Genomic DNA, 23,521 nt, shown 5'->3' with positions numbered 1-23,521 from the left:
TGGATCGCATGGTACAACTAGGCGCCAAGCCCAATACTGTTCAGCGTGTCGGTTACACAGCATATGCGATGTTCGGAGGAAATGAGACATGCCGTATCTGTGTGTGGTGAAGCTGGCGCTTGCTCATTAACCTCGCCAATCACAGTAACTGGCCGAGACCCGCCATTGCATTTGTTTTCGCCCTTCTCATTGTACGGTGACAAGAGCCTTGTTTCCTGAATTACAAATACCCCGTGGGGAATCTACAAGAAGAAAAGAAAATTCAGAGTAGGTCAGAGGACTATGAGCAATACACTGAAACTTAACTCCCCTGATCCCCAGCTCATCTACCCAGCATGCGGCTACACGACTCACAGCTTGGAGACGCATACCAAGATAAGAAGAAGGAACATATTAGACGTCTCCTTGGGGATCAGGGTAAATATCACTTCATAAGAAAAACTAAGCAGCGCTGAAAATTACAGGCCTACGGAGCAAGGGCCTTATTTGGAGTATGTCAAGAGTCTATCAAAGAGATGGCCGCAGCTAGAGCTTTTAAACGATTTCATGGAAGTTGGGACTGTGCCTACACGCTGGCGCATCTTCCCTGGAGAGGAAAAGGACAAGAACGAGAAGCCGCGATATACATATCCTGAGATTCGTTTGTGACCCGCCCTCTTTTGACATTTTAGTTTCTAACTCGATATAGGAAAAGAAGCTGAACAACGTCGCCGGGCAACAAGAATGAATGTTGCTTTGCTTAAATTCCAGGAAGCAGGAAATATAGTCTTTGACCAGTACCGTTTGGAAGATAACTCTACGGACGGTGATATTCAGACTGCCCACAAACATTTACGAAAAGCTATTTCCGATGCCAAGGAAGACCAATCAGTACACAACTTCAGTTTGTTTGTTGTGGAGGACCTTTCACGCGATGTGATTGAGATCTTGGGCTCAGGGTTGTCCATCGATCCACGGTTCTTCCGCGCTCACATCACAGACTACGTCTGGAACAATATTCGCGACCGATGGCGTGAGCCGTCAATACTTCAGATTGACGCCAAACGGCAGAGCTGGTTCCAGCTTCGCTTAATCCGCTCTCGCTATTTTGAGAATCAAAGCCAGCTGACGGAGGCCAAAAACCAAGTCAATAACTTTAATGTTATGCGACGCTTGGATGCAGACAGGAACCAGATCTTCTGGGATAAGGATCCAGATCCTACTATATGGGAAAAACTTAAAGCTGAAGCCATTCGAGATCAGAGTGAAGTGGATGAAAAACAGGATACAAGAGTGGATGCAAAAGTTGGACATATGCGCAGTCGTTCTACGTTCTGGTTGAACGAAAAGTCCACTATCGGTAAGCATGTTGATTCGTGTAAGGGAAGCTTTGCTAACTATAATCGAAAATCAGGTGTCCTTCTACTTGAACCAACTCCAGAAGCTGGGTATCCTCTTTGGCGTGGATATCCTAACTGGGGCGAAATACCGAAATTTGGAGTCAACGAGGACTCATTTGATGACCTCCAGATTCCGTCATCGAGATCCAACACTACAGGAAAGTCAATGAGCTGGTTTGAAGACTACATCTTATGGGCCCAGAAGACCGCCAACTTCGCAAAGCCCTTGGATGATGCTAATGAACAACTTGCCATTCCGATTCAGTGCTTGCTACACTTGGTGTGTGGCGAGTGGCTCACGTTCTCTGACTATCTTAACGCCCGGCTCAACCAGATTGACTGGGGAATTGTGAACCCTTCATTCTTTCCTGAGTCCGGAGGTACTGATCATCAAAAACAGAGTCTGAGGAAGCTTCACTTCTGGCGACGATGGGTACCCCAAGCACGAGATATGCTTCAAGCAACTATGAGCCAAGTCATTGATGACAAAGGGAGCAAAGTTGCCAAATACTTTGAGCTCTACAATGATGATTTGGAGATTATTAAGAAACGCTTAGAGGACTACGAAACACGGATCGACCGTCTCAGCACGGTTGTCAACTCGACGATCAGCCTTACTGATGCCAGCAACACATCAAGGCTCACCATACTGGCATCGTTCTTCATCCCACCGAGCCTGGTGGCCACATTGTTGTCCATGAATATGGATCCACTCATTGGACTTGGTAATGCGCTGAAATGGTGGGCGGTGGCGTCTGTCGTGGCTGTCACGATTCTTTTCGCTATAGGTTATCTGTTGAAGACCAGGAAGGCGGAAAGTTTGAAAAAGAACTTGTCAATCACGAAACTTGTTTCGAAGTTGGAAGGACGATGGAAGAGTAAGACAGGGAATAGAACGGAAGACGCAGTATGAGTACCGAGTGGTTGGCTCTGTGAGTATAAAGAAAACACAACGATATTCCCCTTAGATTGGCTACATCTCTTGGTCATAGCTAGCAGAGACTAAGAAGAGTTATGACGGACTACATTATCTAGTCCGCTATGTTGAAGAAACCAAGACTACCTGTTGTAAGATTAGCCCCTTCTGCGCTCCACCAGAATTGAGGCCTACCATGCAAAAAACCTCGTATCATGCACGCCAAGCTGCAAAGAGGGAATTGAACAGCCAACATGCATCACTAGCGGTGATATGCAGTGCATACAGATTTGCAGATACAAACCCGACGAGTGGTAAATCAGTGCTTAGCTCGCTACCATACATGGTTCAATATTATCTTCGTCGTGACTTTAGGGAAGTCATTTTTCCCTTTTTTTAATAATTTGCAAAGGATATTATATCGTAGGACTGTGGTCATAAATTTCGTTTCGCCAGCTGAATTGGCGTTGTCGACCTGGATTATGCCGGATGACGAATAGCAATATTGAAGCCAGATTTTCTTGGGGATATCTAAATTTTGATTCTACGGGTAGTGAGCATATGAACGCCTTCAAGCAAGCCATTGGCAGAGTTTGAGTCGCGAACACATCCCCCACTACTAGTAGAAGCATTCCTGGTTCCATATCGTCAGGTTTCGCAGTACTAAATGGCCCAGTTATCGAAGGGAAAGCCGCTCTGCCACCTGAACTTAAGAAAAGACTAAGTACCGGCGTATTGTCTCCGCGGGGTAGTCAGGATGGGACATAGAAAAGGGTAAGATGATTTAAATACCGGAGTCAACAAAAGAGGATGTTATGATGGTTCCAACTGCTGAATAATTGCCATTGAATGATCGCAGTTCAGTTACTCTCGAAGGCTCTCGCAAGATCCCCAAGCACTAAAACGAATACAAAAATTAGTAAAGATTGATCTAGTCCATTAACCTGCGGGAATTTCCCAGGGCTATCAGGCATCTCGATTAAGATAGATCCATGGATATTTTAGTAGACTTGAATGATAATTTGGAAGCTCTGAGTAGCTAGAAATTCCGTACGAAGACCCGGTGGTTAAGATAAGGTTCAGCCTCAACGTTTATAGTTCAACTAAGAAAACATATCATTTTCGGTCTTGGCAGCGCTACTCTATTAGTCATGCCTGTCGCATTCATCTCCATGGGATTATATAGTAAAGCACTTATGCACTGAACTAATAAAATTTGGTGTATTGCCTAGATTTACCTTGCGAGATATTAGTAGTATCACACAATAGCTGTTAGTGTTAGTCATCAGTATATTGTGTCGAGAATCTTTTAGAATCATGTGGTTTACCTCTATGTAGAGCGTAACCTGCCGGCTGAATTACCGTATAGGGATAATATTTTGACAATGGAGCAATCTTTTGGTTAGATTGATAAAGTTTGGGGGACAGATAAAATTTGAGCAAACGCAATATATGATTCTTTTGCTGTTCTATCGCCAATAGCTAATGATGTATGTCGCAACAGAAAGCAACCAAATATACTATTGGGCAACCAAACCCTGCCGGTGTGATGAAGACTCTTTGTTGGTGGTCTATGCACAGCGGCAAACTGCTTCTCAATCAGCACCGCCCTCAAAGTCAAGCAAGGTGCACCGCACCATGCACTGAAACAAATCGAAAGTGGCCCAAGCGTCGGCCAAGAGTCACTACCGCCCTGAAAACATAAGCAGCGCGAGAAATCAAAAGAGAGAGGACAAACAAATGAGAGAGGCTGTATGGAAAAATATGGTTCTGTGGGAGGAATTACCTAGAGTTTATCTCAATCAGGAACCGCAGCTTGCTGCACGCCTAACGGTTGCATATGTCTACGTCTATAAACCTCCAGACAATTGTATGACCAGTCGGCGAAAATCGACCAGTAGGAAAATAAAGTCTTAGTAACAGAAATCGTCGGGGAGTAGACAAAGTTATTGACTCAGTCCGACCTGACTTGAACGGGATTCATGGACCAACAAAGCGCGCAAACATTCAAACGGGGGATGATAGGCTGATCCACTAAAACGACAAATACTGGTCCTTGTTAGACTTTGCGAGCGAAGGATGACCCCAATCAAAGCAATCTTACGAGCAAGCTAAAAACACCTTCCGGTGACTCAACCGGCAACAAACCTTGGTACTATCAGTTATAAGAGAGGATGTTGAGCCGGTCTCAGAACTGGATTTCGAACAGACTTGAATCATTCAACACCGACACTTCAGCTTTTCCATCATCGCCACAATAACTATCCCGATTCACAATGTCTCCCGAAACCAAGCTCTACAGGCATCGCTGCACGGGTCACTGTCCTGACAGGTGGTCCAAGTTCCCGACCAACGAAGAAGAATATGACGACACAGAAAAGACCGTCTCCAAGGATCCAATCGTTCACCGGCACGTTTTCAGTGACCATAAGTGGGTGACTGACTCTTTTACCATTAATAGTCCCGCCATGCAAGGAGTGCTCTCGACCGTCCTGGCAAAATACCAAGACCTTGATCTTGAGCTCGAGAAATGGACTTTCAAACCACCGTTCATGCCTCTGGTCCACCGGTGGGACCGTCTTCTGTCTCTCTGTGATGCTACAGACAAAGACCTTGTACCAGAAGCTTCGACTCAACTCCTAGAATTCCTGACTCCGATCCTAGCCCCCAAGGTTGACGCACTTGTGAAGACGCGCAAGACTGGAAACGTCATGTTCGCGGACCTGTGGCAGATCTTTGCTCCACATGAATTTGTAATCACCAAATTCTACGGCGTCGATGCTGTATGCCGCGTCACGAAATACAAACTCGTGGAGCCAAGCTGCTCACCGCCGTACTGGGAGGTTTATCTGGAGTATCTTGACTGGAATGGTAATCGTTGTGGCTATTCGAACACCATGATTATCATACCAGAATTCGCTGCCTATCGACGAGTCACCTCGCTACCTGCCTACCCCTTGTCTTTCCACAATTCCCCTTCCAAGATTCGACAGCAGATGATCGAACGAGGCCGAAAGTTTGAAGCCCTGCGTGGCTATCATTTCCAAGCCTGTTCTGGAACAAAGATTTTATTGCCTCCTGGAAAATCAGAGGAGCGGCCGGTAGGAAGACTCATGCGACTTTATTTATTAAGTTTAGCTAACTCGTGGCGTAGGTCTCTGGTCGGGTCATCGTTGACGCTCACGCTTACTACTTGACAAACGATATAGTGAAGCCCGATCTCGCTTCCTTAACCGGGGACGACCAACCCAAGAAACAAGACGAGGATGAGAAATTAGATAAGAATAAATCTAAACGTCGTGGCTGTGATGGCTGGGGCTGCGACGATGGCTCCTGCGACTTCTGCCGCGACGAGGGCGAGGACGACAATGATGACACAGATACTTCTGAGGAACGCGATACGCCTGTGGTGGAAGGTAATGCAGAAATGACGGTAAAGGCACCAAACGACACTGCAGGACGCTCTGAGACTCTTGAGGACCTCACTGATGACATGTGTCTTGTTGCGACACCGTGGTTGAAAGGCTTTGACCTCAAGACCAAGGAATGGGGTAAGTTGTCATCACTTCGATTTCGACTCACTTAAAAGCTGACCATGCCAAAAAGCCCAGTTCTATGTGGATGACCTAACTCCTGTGGTGTGGAATGATGCCGCATTCAACCATCTAGTGCTTCCGGGCACAGAGAAGCAGCTTGCTTGGGAGTTTGTGGAGAACAAGGCTCTCGCCAATAGCTTTGACGACTTTATCCAAGACAAGGGTAAGTTACCTCAATTAGCAAACTCGAGCAACATCTGACATTCGCAGGTCGTGGTATTATCATTCTCATGTTTGGTCCACCTGGTGTAGGAAAGACCTATACCGCAGAAGCAGGTAAGTTGAATTTGCCAGCGAGGAGGCTTAGATTGACTGACACATTATGTAGTTGCTGAGAAGGCGCGTGTGCCGCTGTACTCCATGAGTGCTGGAGATCTCGGAACGGTACCGAAGGAGGTTGAACTTGCACTGGAACGAGCACTCACGCTGTGTGGCCTCTGGAATGCTATGCTCCTCCTCGACGAAGCCGACGTGTTCCTAGGTGCTCGCACCGATAGCGACTTAGCCAGGAACGAGCTTGTAGCTGGTAAGAACCATAACTTCCTACTCTTCCTTTACGCCCATGCTAATAAACACAGTATTCCTCACCAAGCTAGAGTACTACACAGGAGTCTGCTTCCTCACGACCAATCGAACAGCCAGTATCGACACGGCCTTCCAGTCCCGCGTGGATCTCTTCCTTCCATACAAGGACTTGGCATTTGAAGCTCGGAAGAAGGTCTGGCGGAACTTCATCAATCGGGCTGGGGGCACTCAAGTTGAGATTCCAGACGAGGAGATGAACAAGCTGGCTGAGATGAAGCTGAATGGCCGTGAGATCAAGAACTTGATCAAGAGCGCTCATCTACTTGGTCTCAAGAATGGAGGTGTCATTCAGGTAGACCGGCTCTTGATGCTGGCTCAGAACCGGGTTGCGGCTCTTGGGGAGTTGAAGAACAACTGAGAAGGGCGATACATCGTGATACCCAGTCGAGTGAAAAGTAGAGAGCATTTTCTTCATCGCGATGGTGCATGAAAACAAAAATGGCAGTGCTTGGATAGATGAACTTCAGAGCACCAAGTATATCCATAGATAGATAGCCTTGATACACTGCAAATACCAAAAGGTTGTAGTCAAAAGCCACACGGACACGAAGTTGTGATTTCTGGTCCCGTGAACCCCCAACGGGCAGGAATGGTATTCATCATTCATCTAGGCTTGCAACCATTGCTGGGGTCTATTTCTCTTGGCGCTGACAATTGTTACTCAAAGGTGATGGTATCTGTTCATTAACATCCTGCTTGAAGCTTTCCATTCTTGCATCTTTATACTAAACCCCTTTCATCTTGTTCATTGAGATGTGATTGATGGCATTATTGTGACCGAAGGTTGCTAGCCGAGGTGATCGGGGACTAGGGCGCGTTGGTACCTTGGGTCTTGACATATGCAATGGAACCACCTCCCGCTTGACCGTAACCCCCAACCCCCAACTCCATTACCATATTAGACTAGCCACAACATTAGATGCGGAAAAGTAAATAGTCATCTGGTGTCGCCCTTGGGCTTTGGGTCCCTTGAGAAAATCCATGGGCGATGAAAAAGGACAGATCAAGTGAACATTACAACATTATATATAACATATCAAGTCAATTGATGAGATTCCTGTTCGCAATCGCAGAAGATCTCCTCAATAGATAAGATAAAGAATACGAAATCTTTCCACAATTTAAGCATACCATTCCCTTCAGGGTTTTCCGTTCGTTAGCACTGCTACCTACCCCAATAAGGTCCGAGCCGATCAATGTTTATCTTTAACCGTAATTTGACGGCGAAACAAATTCCACCACTTATAAACACCCAGTGATCTGCGCCGTTTGATCAAGAGCCCCTCTCGTCTGATCATTGGTGCTAATTGTCAAGCCCGACAGGGGTTCCCCGCAAACACCCCGGAATTAAGCAGTACTTTAATCCTAACCGAGCTCGGGGTTCTTGATGTAAAGAGAAAAAAGCGCAGATGATCTTGAATACATATACCGTGCCAAAGACCATGTTTGTGCCATTGACATCTCAGTTCCTTCTCATTCTTGTTCAACTGCCAAGATGAAGCTGTCCTCGGTTCTCTGCGGTGTCTTTGCGACTCTCACTGTTGCGTTTCCCAAGGAATACCTCAGTCTCGCGACTTGGGGTGTTGAGGGTTATGCGAAGGACAATCCCATTGGCATTACCACTGGTGGCAAGGGTGGAAAGACTGTTACTGTTACTACCGCCGAGGAGCTTGTCGCTGCTGTCAAGGGTACCGAGCCTAAGATCGTGAAGCTCAAGGGCAAAGTTACTCTCCCTTCTCGCCTCAAAGTCGGATCCAACACTTCTCTCATTGGTGTTGGATTGACCGCTCATATCACTGGTGCTGGCGTCGATGTTTATCATGGAGACAATGTCATTCTGCAGAACTTGAAGATCACCCATATTTTGGATAATGATTGCATCACTATCCGAAACAGTACTCGCGTCTGGGTTGATCACAACGAGTTTTCTTCTGATATAAACCAAGGCCCTGATCACTACGTAAGTCCCGTGCAAGATGCCAACTGCCAAGTGTTTAGCTGACCTCCTTTTACAGGATGGACAAGTCGATATTATCCGTGCCTCGGACTGGATCACTGTCTCATGGAACTACTTCCACGACCACTGGAAGTCTTCCCTCGTTGGCAACGACGCTACCTTCCGCGACCTCGACTTTGGCCACCTCCACGTCACATACCATCACAACTACTGGCGCAACATGGGAACCCGTGGTCCCGCTGGTCGCTTTGGCCACCAGCATGTGTACAACAACCTCTACGAGGACTTCCTGTACCAAGCTATCCACAGTCGATCTGATAACCAGGTATGTCTGGCGCAGGCCAATTGTGAAACTTTGACTAATTGAAAAAGGTTCTTGTTGAGGGCAACGTTTTCCGAGGTAACACCAGTGAGGCTCTGAGCACTTACGGTCTTGTCATCCCCATGGATTCTCCCAACACTTGCACTTGTGGTGACGAGGAGCTTGATGGCTATGCGAACCTTGGAGCCAGTATGTATACTTCTTCTACCATTCAAGATCTTACGACTGACTATGAAACAGAGAACGATTGGGGTAAGGCTGGAGTTAACATTACACAGAAGGGTAACTTCTACAAGGCTGATTACAAGTACAAGTTGACTCCCCTCAAGCTTGTCCCTACCGTGGCCAAACTTGGAGCTGGTGTTGGTAGAATCTGGTAATATGGTAGCTTAAGCCTCTTACCATTTACTTATTAATACGATTCATGCTACTTTATTGCAGCCTTTTGGTTCTTGACTGATGTCCATGCCATGTTAAATATTTTGAACTTCAGATGTTTATAAAAAGTCTTACCGGGTACTAGCAACGGGCCCCATGAGATGCTGGATAGATTTGATGGGGCTATCAGAGTAACCCTACAGGTATGGCTGAATTCTCATCTCTGAATGCAACATGGAATTTCAAAATTAGTTACCAATTTTCAAATATCAATGACGGGTTTTCTCGCAGATAGATCTCAGTTACATAGATCGACGATCCGGGTTTCGTCTTACATTCTCCATATTGACTGCTGTGGTTATCGACTAGGACTCATTCTATAATCGCGCTCACTGGTCTTCCTTTCAATTCACTCAAACTTTTGTTATACTTCTTCACAAATAGTCGCTTCACAGAAGTATCCTTACGATGTCTTGCAAAGCATGTACCTATAAGCATCAAACTACCATGGTTCTCCACTGAATGCACAATTTAGGTATCGGGGCATAATGTATACAAGAATCTCGCATCGTTAGTGGAGATATCGAATGACTGTGAACCCATTTCCAGTCAACGGAACCACCGCCCCCGCAAGCCGACCCCGGCCGTTCCGCCACCCACCTCCGCTTCACGCGGCATCTCCATCACGCGGAACTAAGAAGCGCATTAACAACGGGGACTGGACTCAATTCTTGAACGAAAATTGATCATGCGGGATGAATTTCTTGACCATACGGCGGTTCCTTCAAGAAATTCATCCCATGTCCACGGTTCTACCCCAGCTTCTATGCTGATCCCAAGTGCGGAGAAAATCTGGGGAAGCATGCAGCGGAATTATTGCCGACTCCAGACTAGGATATCGTGATGGACTATTTAAAGAAGAGTGGATAATGGCCTAAATCTTTTTTTCCATCAGCGGATCAACTTCAACTCCTCATTCTTCTGCCTATGCACTTCGAAATGGCAAATCTTAAATCCCTCATCTTTCTGGCTGCTGTTTCGGCTGTACGCGCTATTATCAGCCCTGGTAGTCTCGTCACTATCTCTACAGCTGTTGATGCCACCAGTGGAGCTGCCTGGTGGGACCCTCTGGATGAGTACGGCGGCTATGACTGGCTTGCTTATCTGAGAAACCCTCCTGGTGGTGCTATTGCTGATAATAATGTCATGGTCGCACGACGCTCTATCTCAGATGGCAGTGTCTCTCGCGACTGCGTCAGAGATTCAGACGGGGAGTGTGCTGTCTTTGCGGATGATCTGGGACATAACACTCCCAGTATCAGTGTTGACGGCGATGGATATGTCCATGTCTTTACAAGCATGCACAACGAGCCGTGGAAGTACTTCCGCTCGTCTCAGCCATACAGCAGCACTCTCGTCAACGCCAGCTCTGATATGCCCGATCAGACTGTCCTCATTACATACCCTGTTATCAAGCGTGATGTCGACGGAAACCTGTGGCTGATCGTCCGAGGGCAAGCATCTGGTGATGGCTCCGCAAGGGGTGGCTACTTCTATAAGTACACGACGGACAACAAGAAGTGGACCCGCGTGAGCCTCTGGGCGTACAACAAGGGCTACTCTGTATACCCCGATGATATCGCGTTCTCGTCTGATGGAGATGTTCATGTTCAGTGGGAATGGAGCAAGTATCCCGCGTCTGCTGTGCGCCACCAGGGAAGCTATGTCCGCTATCGCCCATCTACCAACTCCTTCACCTCCGCCTCTGGATCTACCGTTTCGACACCCATCACCCAAAACACCGCCGATATCGTGTATCAGCCTCTGACTTCAGGGGAGACATACAGCGGCGACATCAACGCTTCACCCGGACCAGCTTTCCAGAGTGCCAAGATGGCTCTATACGAACGCCCCGCTGGCACCGTTCACATCCAGAGCGCCTACCGCTTCAAGACTTCTACTAGCGGAACATGGCAAGTTCGTCGTGCTACAGCAACATATGGTACTTCTAACCCTTGGACGCGTGAGATCCTGTATAGCGATAGTGAGACCAGCGCTGGTATTGGTATCACTCATGACGGAACAACTGCTCGCATCTACTACAGTCGCTCTTCAGCCAGTGCCTTTGTGCTGGAGAATGTCGGTGGGGCTGGCTGGACCAATACTGCTATTGAACCGGCTGTTGGCAAGAAGGTGCAGCGTCTTCAGGCTTTGATGAGGAGTGATGGAACGGATGTTTTGTACTTGGGTGCCCCAACGAATGTTAACTCGACCACCGGAAGCTTGTATCTATTGACTGTTGGCGGCAGGACTTAGTGGCACGATGCCTGTCTAGCATGAGACGCTTGGATGTGATTTAGTGGAGTGGCCATAGCTGGGGCTTCATCTCGTCCCATATTAGTCAATATGACCCTTCTCATATCTCAAGGGTATTTCCATTCTATCTTACATATCAGCGTTCTGTTAAAAACGCCGACCATTACTGCCCAGCATTGTACGCATAGTCTCCATCCTCTGGATACTCTACTGGCATCTCAGGAGTGATATTACTAAAGTCTCCGTGAAAATTCAGGATGCTATTGGTAAAGGACTCATCTGGCCTTCCTGTAGTGTTGAACTGGGACGTCGACATATCCTCCACGCCGAGCATTGGGGCCGATAAGTATGTCCAGAAGTTGATCTCATCGGGTGCGACCGCTACATCTGAGAGATCGAAGAGTGGCCACGTATCCTCTGGCATCATTGATGATATGGTGTTGTGACTCTGCGCGTCGCAAAAGAGTCCTTGTTGAGTATTTGTTGATGTCTCAAAAGCTGCCCAATTGTGGCCCTTGGATTGCGTCCCGTATCCAGCTGTATTAGCTGCTGGTCGGTGTTGAGTCTCGTCGCCTATATGAGATCCATAGACCTGATTCAATCCTCCGTTACCCGTTTCTAGATTTATGTTTCGAGGACTAGTGTCTTGCATATATGTATCACCTCCAACGGCAACCAAGCTCCGCTGCGACACGCCATCAGAATCCTGTCTTCGGAGCTGCTGTATGATGGAACGCCTTCGATCTCGTCGAGACTCCTCTGAGTTGTGATGTATTGGTAGTCGTTGGCCTCCTCCCGCTGATCTCATCATGTCCTTCTCGACAAGATCGATAGTAGCATCAGCCAGTTTTGATAGTGCTTCACGAGCTCTCGCGATTCTCTCCCAACGCACTCCAAGTTTCTCAAGTATGCTCTTCCATTGAAACAAGCAGCTCTTGAACGAGATCCAGTCATCTTTTGCCTTGATTCGCGCCTGAGTATTCTTCCAGACCATGAACACGAGAGTGACTCCGCTCATGAATTGGAAATGCAGGTCTATCCAGGTGAAATCCATCAAACCTTCACTGATACGAAGGTATGATAGCTGAATAAGATCTTTGGCAGCTTCGTAGCATGAAAGCGTTTCAGAAGTACTCAAACTTGGGCGAGAGGGCGATGGTCTGTAGAGGATGAGCAGCGCTGTACGATACCAGTAGCCCCACCAGTTGACGTTATGACCATCGGAGTCAGTAAGAGTCAGAGCCACTGAGTTCCAGCCTTTCAATCGCTGAGCCATCTCTTTAGTCCACTGGGTAAGGTCTGTGTCCTCTCCGCTATGGCCTGTATCGTCTCGCCGTGCTGCATGTAGCTTGTGTACAATCTCACTTTCGAGTTGTTGCAGTTCAAGCCAGTGTAGTATCTGTAGCCGCTTACTCGGTACTAACGAGTGTCTCGGCAGATGAATGTCGACAGTAAAGTCGTCAAAAGTAAACGGTCGACCAAGAAGGATATTGAGTGTCCTATCAAAGCTGTATGTTACCCAGAATAGCCTTCGCTTCGTATCTGCTTCACTTATCCTCTCAATTTCTGTGTCGTTACCAGTTGAAGATATAGCTATTGTGGTCTCTGAGTGATATCCAAGATCAATGCACATGCGCATGCAAAGACCGGAGATATACCAAACCGGCGCAGAAGATGAGTCGAGGATAGAGAGAAGCAACAACAACAGAAGGCATTGCACCGACTTTACATTCTTTGTCTGCATGATCAGACTGATATCCGACATGGCATTGGCAGTGAAGCCTTTCGATAGTGTCGTACTCTCATTATGATCGTGGGACATGAACATGAGAGAGATGGCAAGCACCATGTTAAGCATGAATCGAGTCCACACCTCGCCAGATCCTGGTCGATTTTGACCATCTCTGTCGTTCTGGCGACCGTAAAATTCTGTCACGGCCTTGCTAAATTCCTGCTGGTTGAGAATGGGATACTGAACCTGATATTGGCTGAAGAATGTCTCGATGAGGCTATTAGCCGTCTCTCGAGATGGCAAGGCAATTCTGGTACTACTACTGGAAGGTTCCTTTGGTCCGGTTCGAGCTTCTGTTGTTTCAGATGGCGATTCGAAGTTTGGATAGTTCTGCTGAGCGGACTCAAGAACTGATCGGACCAAGTACATTCCTAGACTTGTTTCAGCTCGAGTAACTATTATTAATCGTGCATTCATACCGCTTGAAGCTCCGATGAAATGAGCATGCCCCTCATCTCCAACACGAATCAAGTCTTGAGCAGGCTCATCGTCTGAGCGCAATGTCGAGGTAGGTGGCGACACTTCAATTGTCGCATCGTCAACCCCTTGGAGCTGAGCCTCTAGTCGCATGAGTTGAGCTTCCAGATCATGGATGTAGCTCCGAGGATGGACGTCGCCCGAGCGGCCATCCGTGTAGTCACAGATGGAGCCTGAGTTTTGACATGGTTGGCATGAAGGAATCTCTATTTCAAGATCAGTAAGATGGGTCGACGGAAGACGAATTGTAGAGAAGCTCACGTGTATCGCACCGCGCTTTGCGTTTGCGACAACGGTTACACGCGTTTATCGACTATCAAATTGTGAGTAACAGAAGCGTAGAGAGAGAGTACCCATGAATAGCTTACAAAGTAAGGCGGATCCATTGTCCGCCAAACGTGCCATCATCCTACATAGAATTGGTATCTGACGCGACTGCTTCCCTGCAATGTCAATGTCTGGGTCACGATCAAAACCGGAGCCGATCGCTTTGAGTAAAAGTGCGGAGTAAAGTTGGCGTGGAATTCATTCCGCCCCCGCTAACGGAGCAGGGGATCCTCTTCTCCACCAAACTCTTTACGTCGACCATACATACCCTGGAGTGATTTCCTTTGGAACGATAAGTCCGTTTTCAGTGGACTGCTAATTACAGCCTCGGCTATAGTACACACTATTGAATTTCGAGACAAATTACCGATTGAGAGTCAATACAGCACATGGCCTAGGTATGGAATGCAGACCAGACGCAGAGATTTACAAAAACTCGGGTCTTGTTTCTGTTACTGATGCAATTCACAAAAGTTAATATACCAAATCAAGGAGCAGAGAATAAATTGCATTACTTGTCCTTTGAATTATCTTTTCTTGTTAATGTCATTTTACCTTTCAGTTACGCTCATAATATTTATGGATATAGTGCCGGCGAGACAGACTCCATGCTGGTACGTAGTTGCTGGCAGTAATCATAGAGTGAGCCGGACTGAAACTTAAGAGGCTGATATGGAACTTGCACCAAGTTCCTTAACATATGAAGCCTTATACGCGGACGATGTAGGCGACATCCCACGATGGAGATTACTGAAAGCTTGAACCGAAGTAGCTACCTGTTTGTCGGCAGAAATTGTCTTTGGGCGCCCATACATCTTAAAGACCAACTGATACTGCCATTACTAAGTTGATAACTATCCTGCATTCACTAATATCAGCAGTTGGCAAATGAAATGAGCAACAAGTGGAATGGGAAGGTTAAAGTATGTCCAAGATGTGACACTAAGGTAAAAGCATCAATTATTTAACTATGTAGATGTTGACACAATCCTCCATGTTAACCAGGAATAGCTCTCATACAGTCAAAGCTTCGCTCCAAAGGAATGAGCCCTAAGCTATCCTTAGAAGTTGCGTCCTCGACACGAGCCGAATTATACAGACTTATCCCGAATCTCAACTCTCTCCTCCTCGGCACCTAGCATCTGCTTAGGTGTAGCATCCTCCTCAGAGTGAACATTGAGTGATCCAAAGTGCGAATCTAGTTCCTCAAGAGTCTTGTTCTTGGTCTCGGGATAGCAAGCATAGACAAGAATGGCGGCGAAGACGTTGAAGGCCATGAAGATGAAGTAGACTCGAGGTCCAATGCGGGAGACAGCAACTGGCCAGACCTGACCGACGATGATTGAACCAAGTGATGAGCCGGAGGAGGAGATGGCGAGACCCTTGGAGCGGCAGTTGGCGGGGAAGATCTCGGAGGCGTAGATCCAGGCGCAGGGACCAAAGCCCATACTGTCTGTGAAGCTGTTAGCATGTTGGCTGCTTATTGGGTGATTTTATGACTTACATCCAACAGTAAAGAAGAAGATAAAGAAGATATTGACGTAGTTTGCACTCTGGTTGTTCTGGCCGGGATAAGCAGTCTGCAGAGCACCATTGATCTGAATTGTGTTAGCAGCTGTAAATCAGACTCGTTCGAAGAAACTCACCATCAGACAGAAGGCCATGATGATAGCACCAATACCAAGTGAATGTCTTCGACCCAGCTTATCAATGAAGAACATGGCCGCAACAGTGCAAACCACCTGCACAGTTCCATCGATGCCAGAAGCAAGGAGACTCAATTCTTCAGAGGTACCAGCGGCGATAAAGTTGGTGGGGAGATAGTATCGAATACCAGCAGCACCGCTCATCTGCTGGAGGAAAGCGAGTGACCAAGCGCGCCAGAGCCGAGACCAGAGTGGCTTCTGCTGAATGAAGACACGGGCTGAGGTGATGGAGTTTTCTTGATGCCAAAGGATGTTCGCGCGGATCTCGTCAAGTTCGGGTTGGATTTCGGCGGCAGAGAGACCACGAAGCTTGCAGAGGGACTCGCTTGCGGCTTCGACTTGATCTGTTTCGACAAGCCATCGAGGGCTGATAAGAGTTAGCGGGGAGCGTAAAGGACAACTATGATAGACATACCTCTCAGGAATGAACAAGACACCACCGAGGAAAAGAAGAGCAGGGACGAACTGCATGGCGGTTGAGAGGCGCCATTCAAGGTCAATGCCATTGCCGTAGTCCCAGAACGAGTAGCCATAGCCAACCCAGAAAGCCATAGAGATACTGCAACAGTTAGCACTCTAGTCGCTCGAATCGAAGGTCAACTTACCCAGAGACAATTCCAACCTGATTAGCAGCAACGTAAAGACCTCTATGCTTTGCTGGCGAAATCTCACTGAGATAAAGCGGGACAGCGGTGGAAACAACACCCGTTCCAACACCAGCGATGATTCGTCCAATGACCATCATAGCCAGGTGAACAGCACCAGTCTGAATCGCAGCTCCGACGCAGAGGAGGCAGACACCACCGAAACCAGCCCATCGTCGACCGTACTTGTTGTTAATGGGACCCGCAATGAGGGCGAAAGAGGCGAATTGACCAGCGGCAAAGATAGCTGTGATGAGACCCTTTTCGCTGGATGAGGGATGGTCGAGGGCTTTGTTGAAGCCAGGGGACACGTAGATGGTACTCAGAATGCCGATATCGTATCTATAACCCGTTAGTCTCTGGCCAATGCGTGTTGTGAAGTCTCAACCTACCCCCAGAAGATGGAACCCATCGAAATGACGAAGATACTGAAGAAGAGCCAGCCGCTCATCTTGCCTTGCGCGGGCATTGTACCCAACTCGGTAGTCATCTTGATAACGAACAGTTCGAGATAATGATTGAACAAGCTGTGAAAACTCAAGTGTTCGTGCTGTTGAGTTTCCCCGCAAGAAAGTCTGGGGAAGGCATACTTTTTAATCCTTTGTCAAATGGCTCTAAATCTGGGGTAGCGAAGTCGGGTTCTGGATTGAAACAGGGATTTCATGGTATGATTCCGCGTTGCGGGGTGCGCTAAAACAAGAGACGGAGCCTCCGCTTCCTTCTCCTCACTCGCCACGGTGGTTCCGTCTGGGGCTCTTGGAATAAGCTATCCTGCTTTGTGATAAGTTCTAAAGTTTGGTTCATAATGAACTTACTATTAGATGCAGGTTCAAGTCTAACGATTTACGAAAAATACTGATCATCACTTGGCCCAATTCCCTTCCATGACTGTCAACGGCACCAACGGGGATTCCCCGTCACTCGGGGAACTTAAGCATACCTCGTCGACTCGCTTAACTCCCAGCCTCAGCATTCATACATTCTCTATACTCACAAACCAAATTTTCAGTCGGAGCTTCCGTCCCAGTCAGCACCTGACACTACAATTCCCGCCTGATCTAGATCCTGTGTCGGGACCCCAGAACTTATCGGACCAAGAAAGATGTCTTTCTTTCACACCTTTCCATTTGCAGTATGCTGAGGACGGAAGTATTGAGAGCATCTCGCTGATGGCGCGCAACGGCCGTGTTACCGGCTTGCTGGGACTCCCGAGGCCACATGGACCGTTGGTCGCTAAGATTGTTGAGGTCGGTGGCGGGTTCCCCTCAGAGGTACTGGAACAAACTGGTCAAGCATTGTGCATTGCTGGTGGTACTGGAATCGCGCCTTTCATCGCCATGGCGGCAGCCAAAAACTCCAACAGCAGCGCCAATGACCTGAAGCCTAGTCTCATTTCCAGCATTCGCGGCGATGACTTTGGAGTTATCGAGTATCTCTGGAACCACGAAATACTTTACCCGCGAGATTGGAATGTAGTTCGCATTTTCGTGACGGCAGGAGAAGAAACTGGTGGGATGGCTTCTGGCAAGTCACAGAGCTGGTGGCATCATCGCTTCAAGGAGCTCTTACATGAGTATAGCGACAATGATGTCTTCCGCCTTGGGAGAATGGAGAAGGATGATTTGGAAGGGTTCAGTAAAGATAGAGATGGCCTAGTGCTCTTTTGTGGGAGTAAGCAATTGGAGTGGCAAGTCAAAATGTGGTTTCTGGGAAAGAAGAACGTCCATTGTACGGAAAGATAGTGAATAATTGTCATGGTGTTCCACTCTGAAATTGTTGAAGAAACTATAATACAACCCCAGAGCCTATTATTATTATTCCCCATTTAGAACATGGCGCAAAAACGAATACAACACTCTGAATATCTCTGTACAGTTGAGAGCTTGTAAAATGCTTGATAGGTAGTAACGCAGTCCGAATTATGAGAAATTTATGGATGGTAACGACAAACTAAGTCCATAGAAGATGACTCAAAACCGCATAAACCATAAACAATTCCATGTGTAATATTGATTCCAAGCTATGTGTCATCTATTCGTAAGCCCGTACTTCAAAAATACCACCAAAAGCATTCTCATCACCATTCAGCTCCAGAACCTCAATACCAAGCTCTTTCAAAGTCCTGCTAGACTCAATGACAACCTCCCTGCGCGACAAGTGATTCTCATCTTCAACATACATCTCTCTCTCTTCACCAGAGAGGTCCAACAGACGCCACTTCTTTACACAGAACGGAATGGTCCGCTCTGGATGACCTCTCAACACCGACTCGAGAGCGTGATCATAGTCTGTATCAAAGTGAACAACAACCTTGTTCACCTTCACAGGCGTATCCCAACCAATCTTAAGAATCTTCCTACCAAAGGAGTCGGCACGAGGAACCCAGCAGTTGGTTCTCTTGGTAGGACGGGGAACGCCATTGCGGATGTTTTCAACTCCCCAAGCCTTCAGAGGTGGATCCAGCGTCAAGGCGAGGTTATGACCCATGGGCCTGCGAACTGGGGTCCAGCGCTCGAACTCATCGACTCCAACGTCACTAGGTGGACTCTGAGTACATTCGTGCTCAACAGTCATGAGAGCTGATACGCGTGTCTTTGTGGTACAGAGTGCCACTGAATCGTTCTGGAGGAAAGAGAGGAAGACATATTGAGTCTGAGGGTTCTCAACTTTGAAGTCGATAACAAGATCATTCTGTCCTGGGACCAGCGGAAACTTGGTCTCAGCCAGGATGACCTCGGGCGTGTAGTTGTAAGGCTTCTGAGAACCTCGAAGCTGAACCGTCAATACCGTGTTGTCGACTGACATAGCCGTGATAGAGAAGGTAGGAACAGGTCCTTGTGAGAGGGGAAGCATCTGTGCAAGACTTCGGACCAGTACCTTGGGTGGGCCATCGGGTGGAAGCTGCGATAGCTCAAAAGAAGATCCTTCAATCTTGGAGGCTGAGCGAACAAGATCTTCAGGGTCGTTGAGTTTGTAACCTGGAATGAACTGGCCAAACCGCATGAGCTCGCGTTGGAAGTTCTTCATGTTGTTCTTCACGAGCAACTCCATGGGGTCGACGCTCTGTTTCTTACATAGAGAAGCGGCGATACCCAAAGCGTTGGCGTTGGCTCCGCACGTTGCCATGACACGAGTAGATGCGAAGGCGACGTGGGATGCTGACATGATGCGGCCTCCGTACATGAGATTGGGAATCTCGGAGCACACCATTGAGGAGAATGGTATTTGGTAGACGCCTGCGAGTTTCAGTAAAAGGAGGCCTCTATTGGGTGATAAATTTACCCTTTGAGTGCCACTGAGTGCAGCCGTCGACTTCAGAGAAGACACCATCAGCGGGGTGGAGATCAAGTGACCAGCCTCCAAAGGATACAGCATCAGTGTGATAGCGCTGCTCAACAATGTCTTGCTGCACCATAATAGTAGGCCCAACTGTAAATGTTAGACATGCTCGCACCAATCTCAAAGATCAACTCACTGAACCGCCTACTCTCCCTCTTCCCCGGAATAGTCCCAACCCACTCAAGCGTCAAATTCTCTGCCTCCGGAAACCTCCCCGAATTCTTAAAATAATCCCAAACTCCATACACAACCTTCCAAAGCTCCCACTTGATCTGCTCCGTATCATGAATAGTATCAAGTCTACCACCATACTCAATCCACCAAAGATTACAGCCCATCTCTTTAGTGCTAAAGCTCTTGAAGCGAGGAATTTCTCCTTCGACGTCTTTGAGAGCGTAGGCTGGTGCAACGTACTTGACGGGCTTGCCGGTGTCTTTGGTGTAGAAGTAGATGGAGTGGCCGAGAAGATGTCCGTACTCGGAAGATGGGGCGAAGAGTTCGTTGAATTCATCGCGCTTTTCGGCGCCGATTCTGAAGGGGGCGCCGGCGAGGAAGGAGAGTGTGCCGTCGCCGGTGCAGTCGATGAATTGTTGAGATTGGACGGTGAACTTGAGAGAGGATTGGGAGTTGAAAGCGCTGACGGAGCTGATCCGATCGCCATCTTTGGCGCAACCAACAAGAGCTGTGTTGAGAAACAACTGAATATTCGGCTCCAGTCTCACTTTCTCTAGAAGAATCGTATCAAGAATTAGAGGATTGCCCTCAGGATTTCGATACAAATTCTCGAGTAAAATCTCATCAACAAGACTGCCCTCTCTCGCATAGCGGTTGTTGTTAAACATATGCGACGTAGCTCCAAGGATCCATAATCGGACCTCACTGGAAGCATTTCCTCCGAGAACAGGTCTATCTTGGATGAGAATGACTGATACGCCATTTCTCGCTGCTGCTATGGCAGCGATAGTACCAGCTAGGCCTCCACCGCAGACACAGAGATCTGAGTTCAAGGTGCGGAGCTGAAAGTCGCGGCTTTGTGTTGCTGGCTCGCGACGGAGGACAGGATCGTGGGATATCCTTGCAGGGGCCATGGTAGCGTAATCTGAGTGCTAACTGGCTAGTGGAGTGTTATAATTTGTGTTCAAGTCAAGCTAGGATGATGAGAATGAGTAGGTTACATGCTATGAAATAGTCTCTTTTATTACTCGCAATCGCAAAGCCCGATGATCACCCCCATACAGCCGCCTGCAATAAGTTGTTAGCCAATCTGACGAGCAATATCAGCGGAACCGCCGTTAGCTCATCAACTTGCCACTAACACTTTTGCGGTGGTTCCGTCGGACATTCCACTTTTTCCCCGCAACCGAACCCAGAGACTCACATCGGCATGAAGGAGCCGCCTTTGCTCGGTTATTCGATGCTCAGCTAAAGCCATTCAATGGAGAAATTGGTCCTCGCGGTATATCCCTGAGCCCGGTTGAGCATTTTTTTTTGTAGGGATTGGCAAGTCAGCACTGGACAGTGTTAGGCTAGTGACGTCGAATTGGCATCCAATAAGCTGCAGAGCCCACCTTACCGCTCTGTAAAACCATGAGCGAGACTGGGGAAGATGTACAAGGGCGACCCTTACGGAATGTCACCTTACGAGTATCTCAAATCTTTTCGGCCTGTACTTTCTGTAAAGCTCGGAAGATCAAGGTACGTGTATCGTTATACACTCGGACCCGACCAAACCTCATTTTTTCTAGTGCAATGGTGCAACTCCAGCATGTGGTGGCTGCGTCAAGTTTGGCCGACAAGCAACATGTTCTCTCTCAACGGAATCTCCAAACCGTGGACGAGATTATCCAACTTATCTTCGACAAAAGATTGATGCTGCCCAACAACGCCTCAGCCAACACAACGCTAGACAGAACAATCTCACTTCGCCGTCAGATACTGAGCGGTCCAACCGGAATGAATCCGCAGAGACGCATCAACGGTCTATCATCGATTCACTCATAGCAGACATCGGAGCACTTCCCATCATAGCGTGTTCATATCCATCAGCCGCAGAAGGGCCGACACTATCTTCACTTGTGCTCGCGACTGCAAGCACCAACCAACTCTCATCAGCCCTGCGGTTAACTCAAGCTGATGATGTTGCACCATGTTTACCCAAGGAGTCAACCGCCTTGAGCCTGGCAAAACATTACTTTGATCAGGTCTACCCACGAATACCTTTCTTCTCCATCCAGGGCTTCTGGGTGCAGTTCGAGCATGTCTTCTCCGGCGTTGATCCTCCTCGCGAGCGAGGACGAGACGGTCCACCGCAAGATCCAGCGAGTGTTCTGACGCCGAGTCAGGATGATCTTGATCGATCTTCGATAAGCCATGGGTATAGCTATTTTACTGTTCTATTGGTGCTAGCTATATCAGCTTCCAGTCTATCACGAAGTGCCGATAGCGTTATATCTACCCAAGCTCAACGGCTCTTCCGTACAGCATTGACTTTTCGCGAGTCCGCAATCTTACCTAACACAATTATTGGTGTGCAATCAATCTTGTTCCTGATACAGTTCGCCACTCTCAACCCTTCGTTACTTGACGCCTGGTATCTCATCGGTGTCGGCATGCGCATGTGCGTTGATCTCGGGTTGCATCAAGATCCACGGCCTCTTGATTCGGTCGCGACAAGTCTTTTGGAAACAAGACGCCGTCTTTGGTGGAGCATGTACTCTTTCGACCGGTCCATGAGTTTGGGATGTGGACGACCGACCGAGATATCTGACTCAGCTATAAACGTATCCCTGCCCACGTTCAGAATTGAGACATCGGCAACGGCTGTCGAGGTTCACGGCTATCTACAGCGCTATCGTGCATTGCAGATCCAGTCAGAGATATACAATTGCCTGACTAAGTCTCCAGGCTCTGAAACAGGTGATGCGCAATCAGTTCATGAACAACTCAGCAAGAAGTTGGGCGATTGGAAAGACTCAAGCTCACAACTACCGAACAAGACTCTCATTGAGAGTGAATGGCTGATGGGTCGCATGTTACTTCTTAGACCATGCAGACTCTTACCTCAACGCACTCATGACGAGCTTGGTGAACTATGGCAAGCAGCTGTTGGATTCATCGCGATATATCGGCGGCTGGTGGAGTCTAACTCGATATTTTACGTGCAGATTGCCTGCGAGAAAGTATACTGGACTGGTCTTATGGCGTTCTACAGGTACTGGCAGCTCCGCACCAGGATCAATCCAGATGCCAATACAATGCGGCGACTCGATGTTTGGATGATCGTCAAGGATGTCATGTTCATCCTTCGGGCGTTGAGTGAGAGATGGGAACAGGGGAAACTTCTGTGTGGGCGGTTTGATGCCGTGAGCACTCGTGTCCTTGAGCTATCAGAAAACGATAGGGGAGCTGGTTTGCCTGTTGAAATGCCTGTCGAGTTACAGAATTTGGAACAGTATACAAGCTTGACTGTTGTGTGGGCGTCGGGCGATAATATGGATCGGAGGGATGAACATGCGCTGGACACAAACGAGCTGCGACACTTAGTATCTGAGATGTTATAATTGTAGAAGAACAAGAAAATCATTTCTGGTCCTGCATGCTCAGGCGTGGCGATATGTTCACGCGGCTGAATTCTCTGCAGGCAGGGGTGAACTTTTTGTCTAATTGCCTTTGGTTACGGAGAAATGAACTATTCTCGATGGTATGTTTGTTGACCAATGTTATTGCTCAGATATGTTCCTCACATTAGCGTCTCGCCCAAGTTAGCGCTGCCTTAACATCTGAAGAG

The 23,521-nt window shown here is 47.8% G+C and overlaps 7 protein-coding genes across 7 annotated transcripts; 5 read left to right on the top strand and 2 right to left on the bottom strand.

Annotated features, from left to right (window-relative positions):
* Nucleotides 1-335: 335 nt before the first annotated feature.
* On the top strand, nt 336-2,695 carry FOBCDRAFT_127838 (uncharacterized protein; the record flags this gene model as incomplete). Its single annotated transcript, XM_031173282.3, is given in 5 exon segments — nt 336-417; nt 437-640; nt 689-1,339; nt 1,394-2,257; nt 2,415-2,695. The coding sequence occupies 5 exon segments, from the start codon at nt 336-338 to the stop codon at nt 2,693-2,695; spliced, it is 2,082 nt and encodes a 693-aa protein (XP_031050067.3).
* A 1,876-nt stretch (nt 2,696-4,571) lies between these two features.
* Nucleotides 4,572-6,834, top strand: FOBCDRAFT_236717 (P-loop containing nucleoside triphosphate hydrolase protein; the record flags this gene model as incomplete). Its single annotated transcript, XM_059610097.1, has 7 exons — nt 4,572-4,726; nt 4,757-5,396; nt 5,450-5,846; nt 5,902-6,054; nt 6,102-6,167; nt 6,220-6,417; nt 6,470-6,834. 7 exons carry the CDS (start codon nt 4,572-4,574, stop codon nt 6,832-6,834), a joined length of 1,974 nt encoding a protein of 657 aa, XP_059464119.1.
* A 1,137-nt stretch (nt 6,835-7,971) lies between these two features.
* On the top strand, nt 7,972-9,196 carry FOBCDRAFT_247888 (pectin lyase fold/virulence factor; the record flags this gene model as incomplete). Its single annotated transcript, XM_031173280.3, has 4 exons — nt 7,972-8,436; nt 8,492-8,758; nt 8,806-8,944; nt 8,996-9,196. 4 exons carry the CDS (start codon nt 7,972-7,974, stop codon nt 9,133-9,135), a joined length of 1,011 nt encoding a protein of 336 aa, XP_031050065.1. The 3' UTR covers nt 9,136-9,196.
* Nucleotides 9,197-10,128: 932 nt separating this feature from the next.
* FOBCDRAFT_288146 (uncharacterized protein) lies at nt 10,129-11,539 on the top strand. Its single transcript, XM_031173279.3, has one exon. It carries the CDS (start codon nt 10,133-10,135, stop codon nt 11,447-11,449), a length of 1,317 nt encoding a protein of 438 aa, XP_031050064.2. The 5' UTR covers nt 10,129-10,132; the 3' UTR covers nt 11,450-11,539.
* A 73-nt stretch (nt 11,540-11,612) lies between these two features.
* FOBCDRAFT_269064 (fungal-specific transcription factor domain-containing protein) lies at nt 11,613-14,104 on the bottom strand (the record flags this gene model as incomplete). Its single annotated transcript, XM_031173278.2, has 4 exons — nt 11,613-13,612; nt 13,661-13,924; nt 13,980-14,031; nt 14,087-14,104. 4 exons carry the CDS (start codon nt 14,102-14,104, stop codon nt 11,613-11,615), a joined length of 2,334 nt encoding a protein of 777 aa, XP_031050063.2.
* A 932-nt stretch (nt 14,105-15,036) lies between these two features.
* On the bottom strand, nt 15,037-20,822 carry FOBCDRAFT_247885 (and other transporter-domain-containing protein; the record flags this gene model as incomplete). Its single annotated transcript, XM_031173277.3, has 14 exons — nt 15,037-15,498; nt 15,550-15,643; nt 15,692-16,118; nt 16,167-16,310; nt 16,357-16,737; nt 16,788-16,922; nt 17,129-17,209; nt 17,515-17,659; nt 17,711-17,916; nt 17,965-18,047; nt 18,117-18,180; nt 18,575-19,631; nt 19,678-19,824; nt 19,871-20,822. The coding sequence occupies 14 exons, from the start codon at nt 20,820-20,822 to the stop codon at nt 15,137-15,139; spliced, it is 4,278 nt and encodes a 1,425-aa protein (XP_031050062.2). The 3' UTR covers nt 15,037-15,136.
* Nucleotides 20,823-21,146: 324 nt separating this feature from the next.
* On the top strand, nt 21,147-23,294 carry FOBCDRAFT_176274 (fungal-specific transcription factor domain-containing protein; the record flags this gene model as incomplete). The annotated part of the gene is made up of 2 exons (XM_031173274.3): nt 21,147-21,429; nt 21,480-23,294. Exons 1-2 carry the CDS (start codon nt 21,322-21,324, stop codon nt 23,292-23,294), a joined length of 1,923 nt encoding a protein of 640 aa, XP_031050059.2. The 5' UTR covers nt 21,147-21,321.
* Between the last annotated feature and the right edge of the window lie 227 nt (nt 23,295-23,521).

This window comes from Fusarium oxysporum, chromosome II (assembly GCF_013085055.1).
Source record: "Fusarium oxysporum Fo47 chromosome II, complete sequence".
Taxonomy (NCBI): domain Eukaryota; kingdom Fungi; phylum Ascomycota; class Sordariomycetes; order Hypocreales; family Nectriaceae; genus Fusarium; species Fusarium oxysporum.
The sequence above is the reverse complement of the archived record's forward strand: the minus strand, read 5'-3'. Positions and strand labels throughout refer to the sequence as shown.

Excerpts from the sequence above, each read along its gene's own strand:
- FOBCDRAFT_288146 (XM_031173279.3), top strand. The coding sequence starts at position 10,133 with ATGGCAAATCTTAAATCCCTCATCTTTCTGGCTGCTGTTTCGGCTGTA.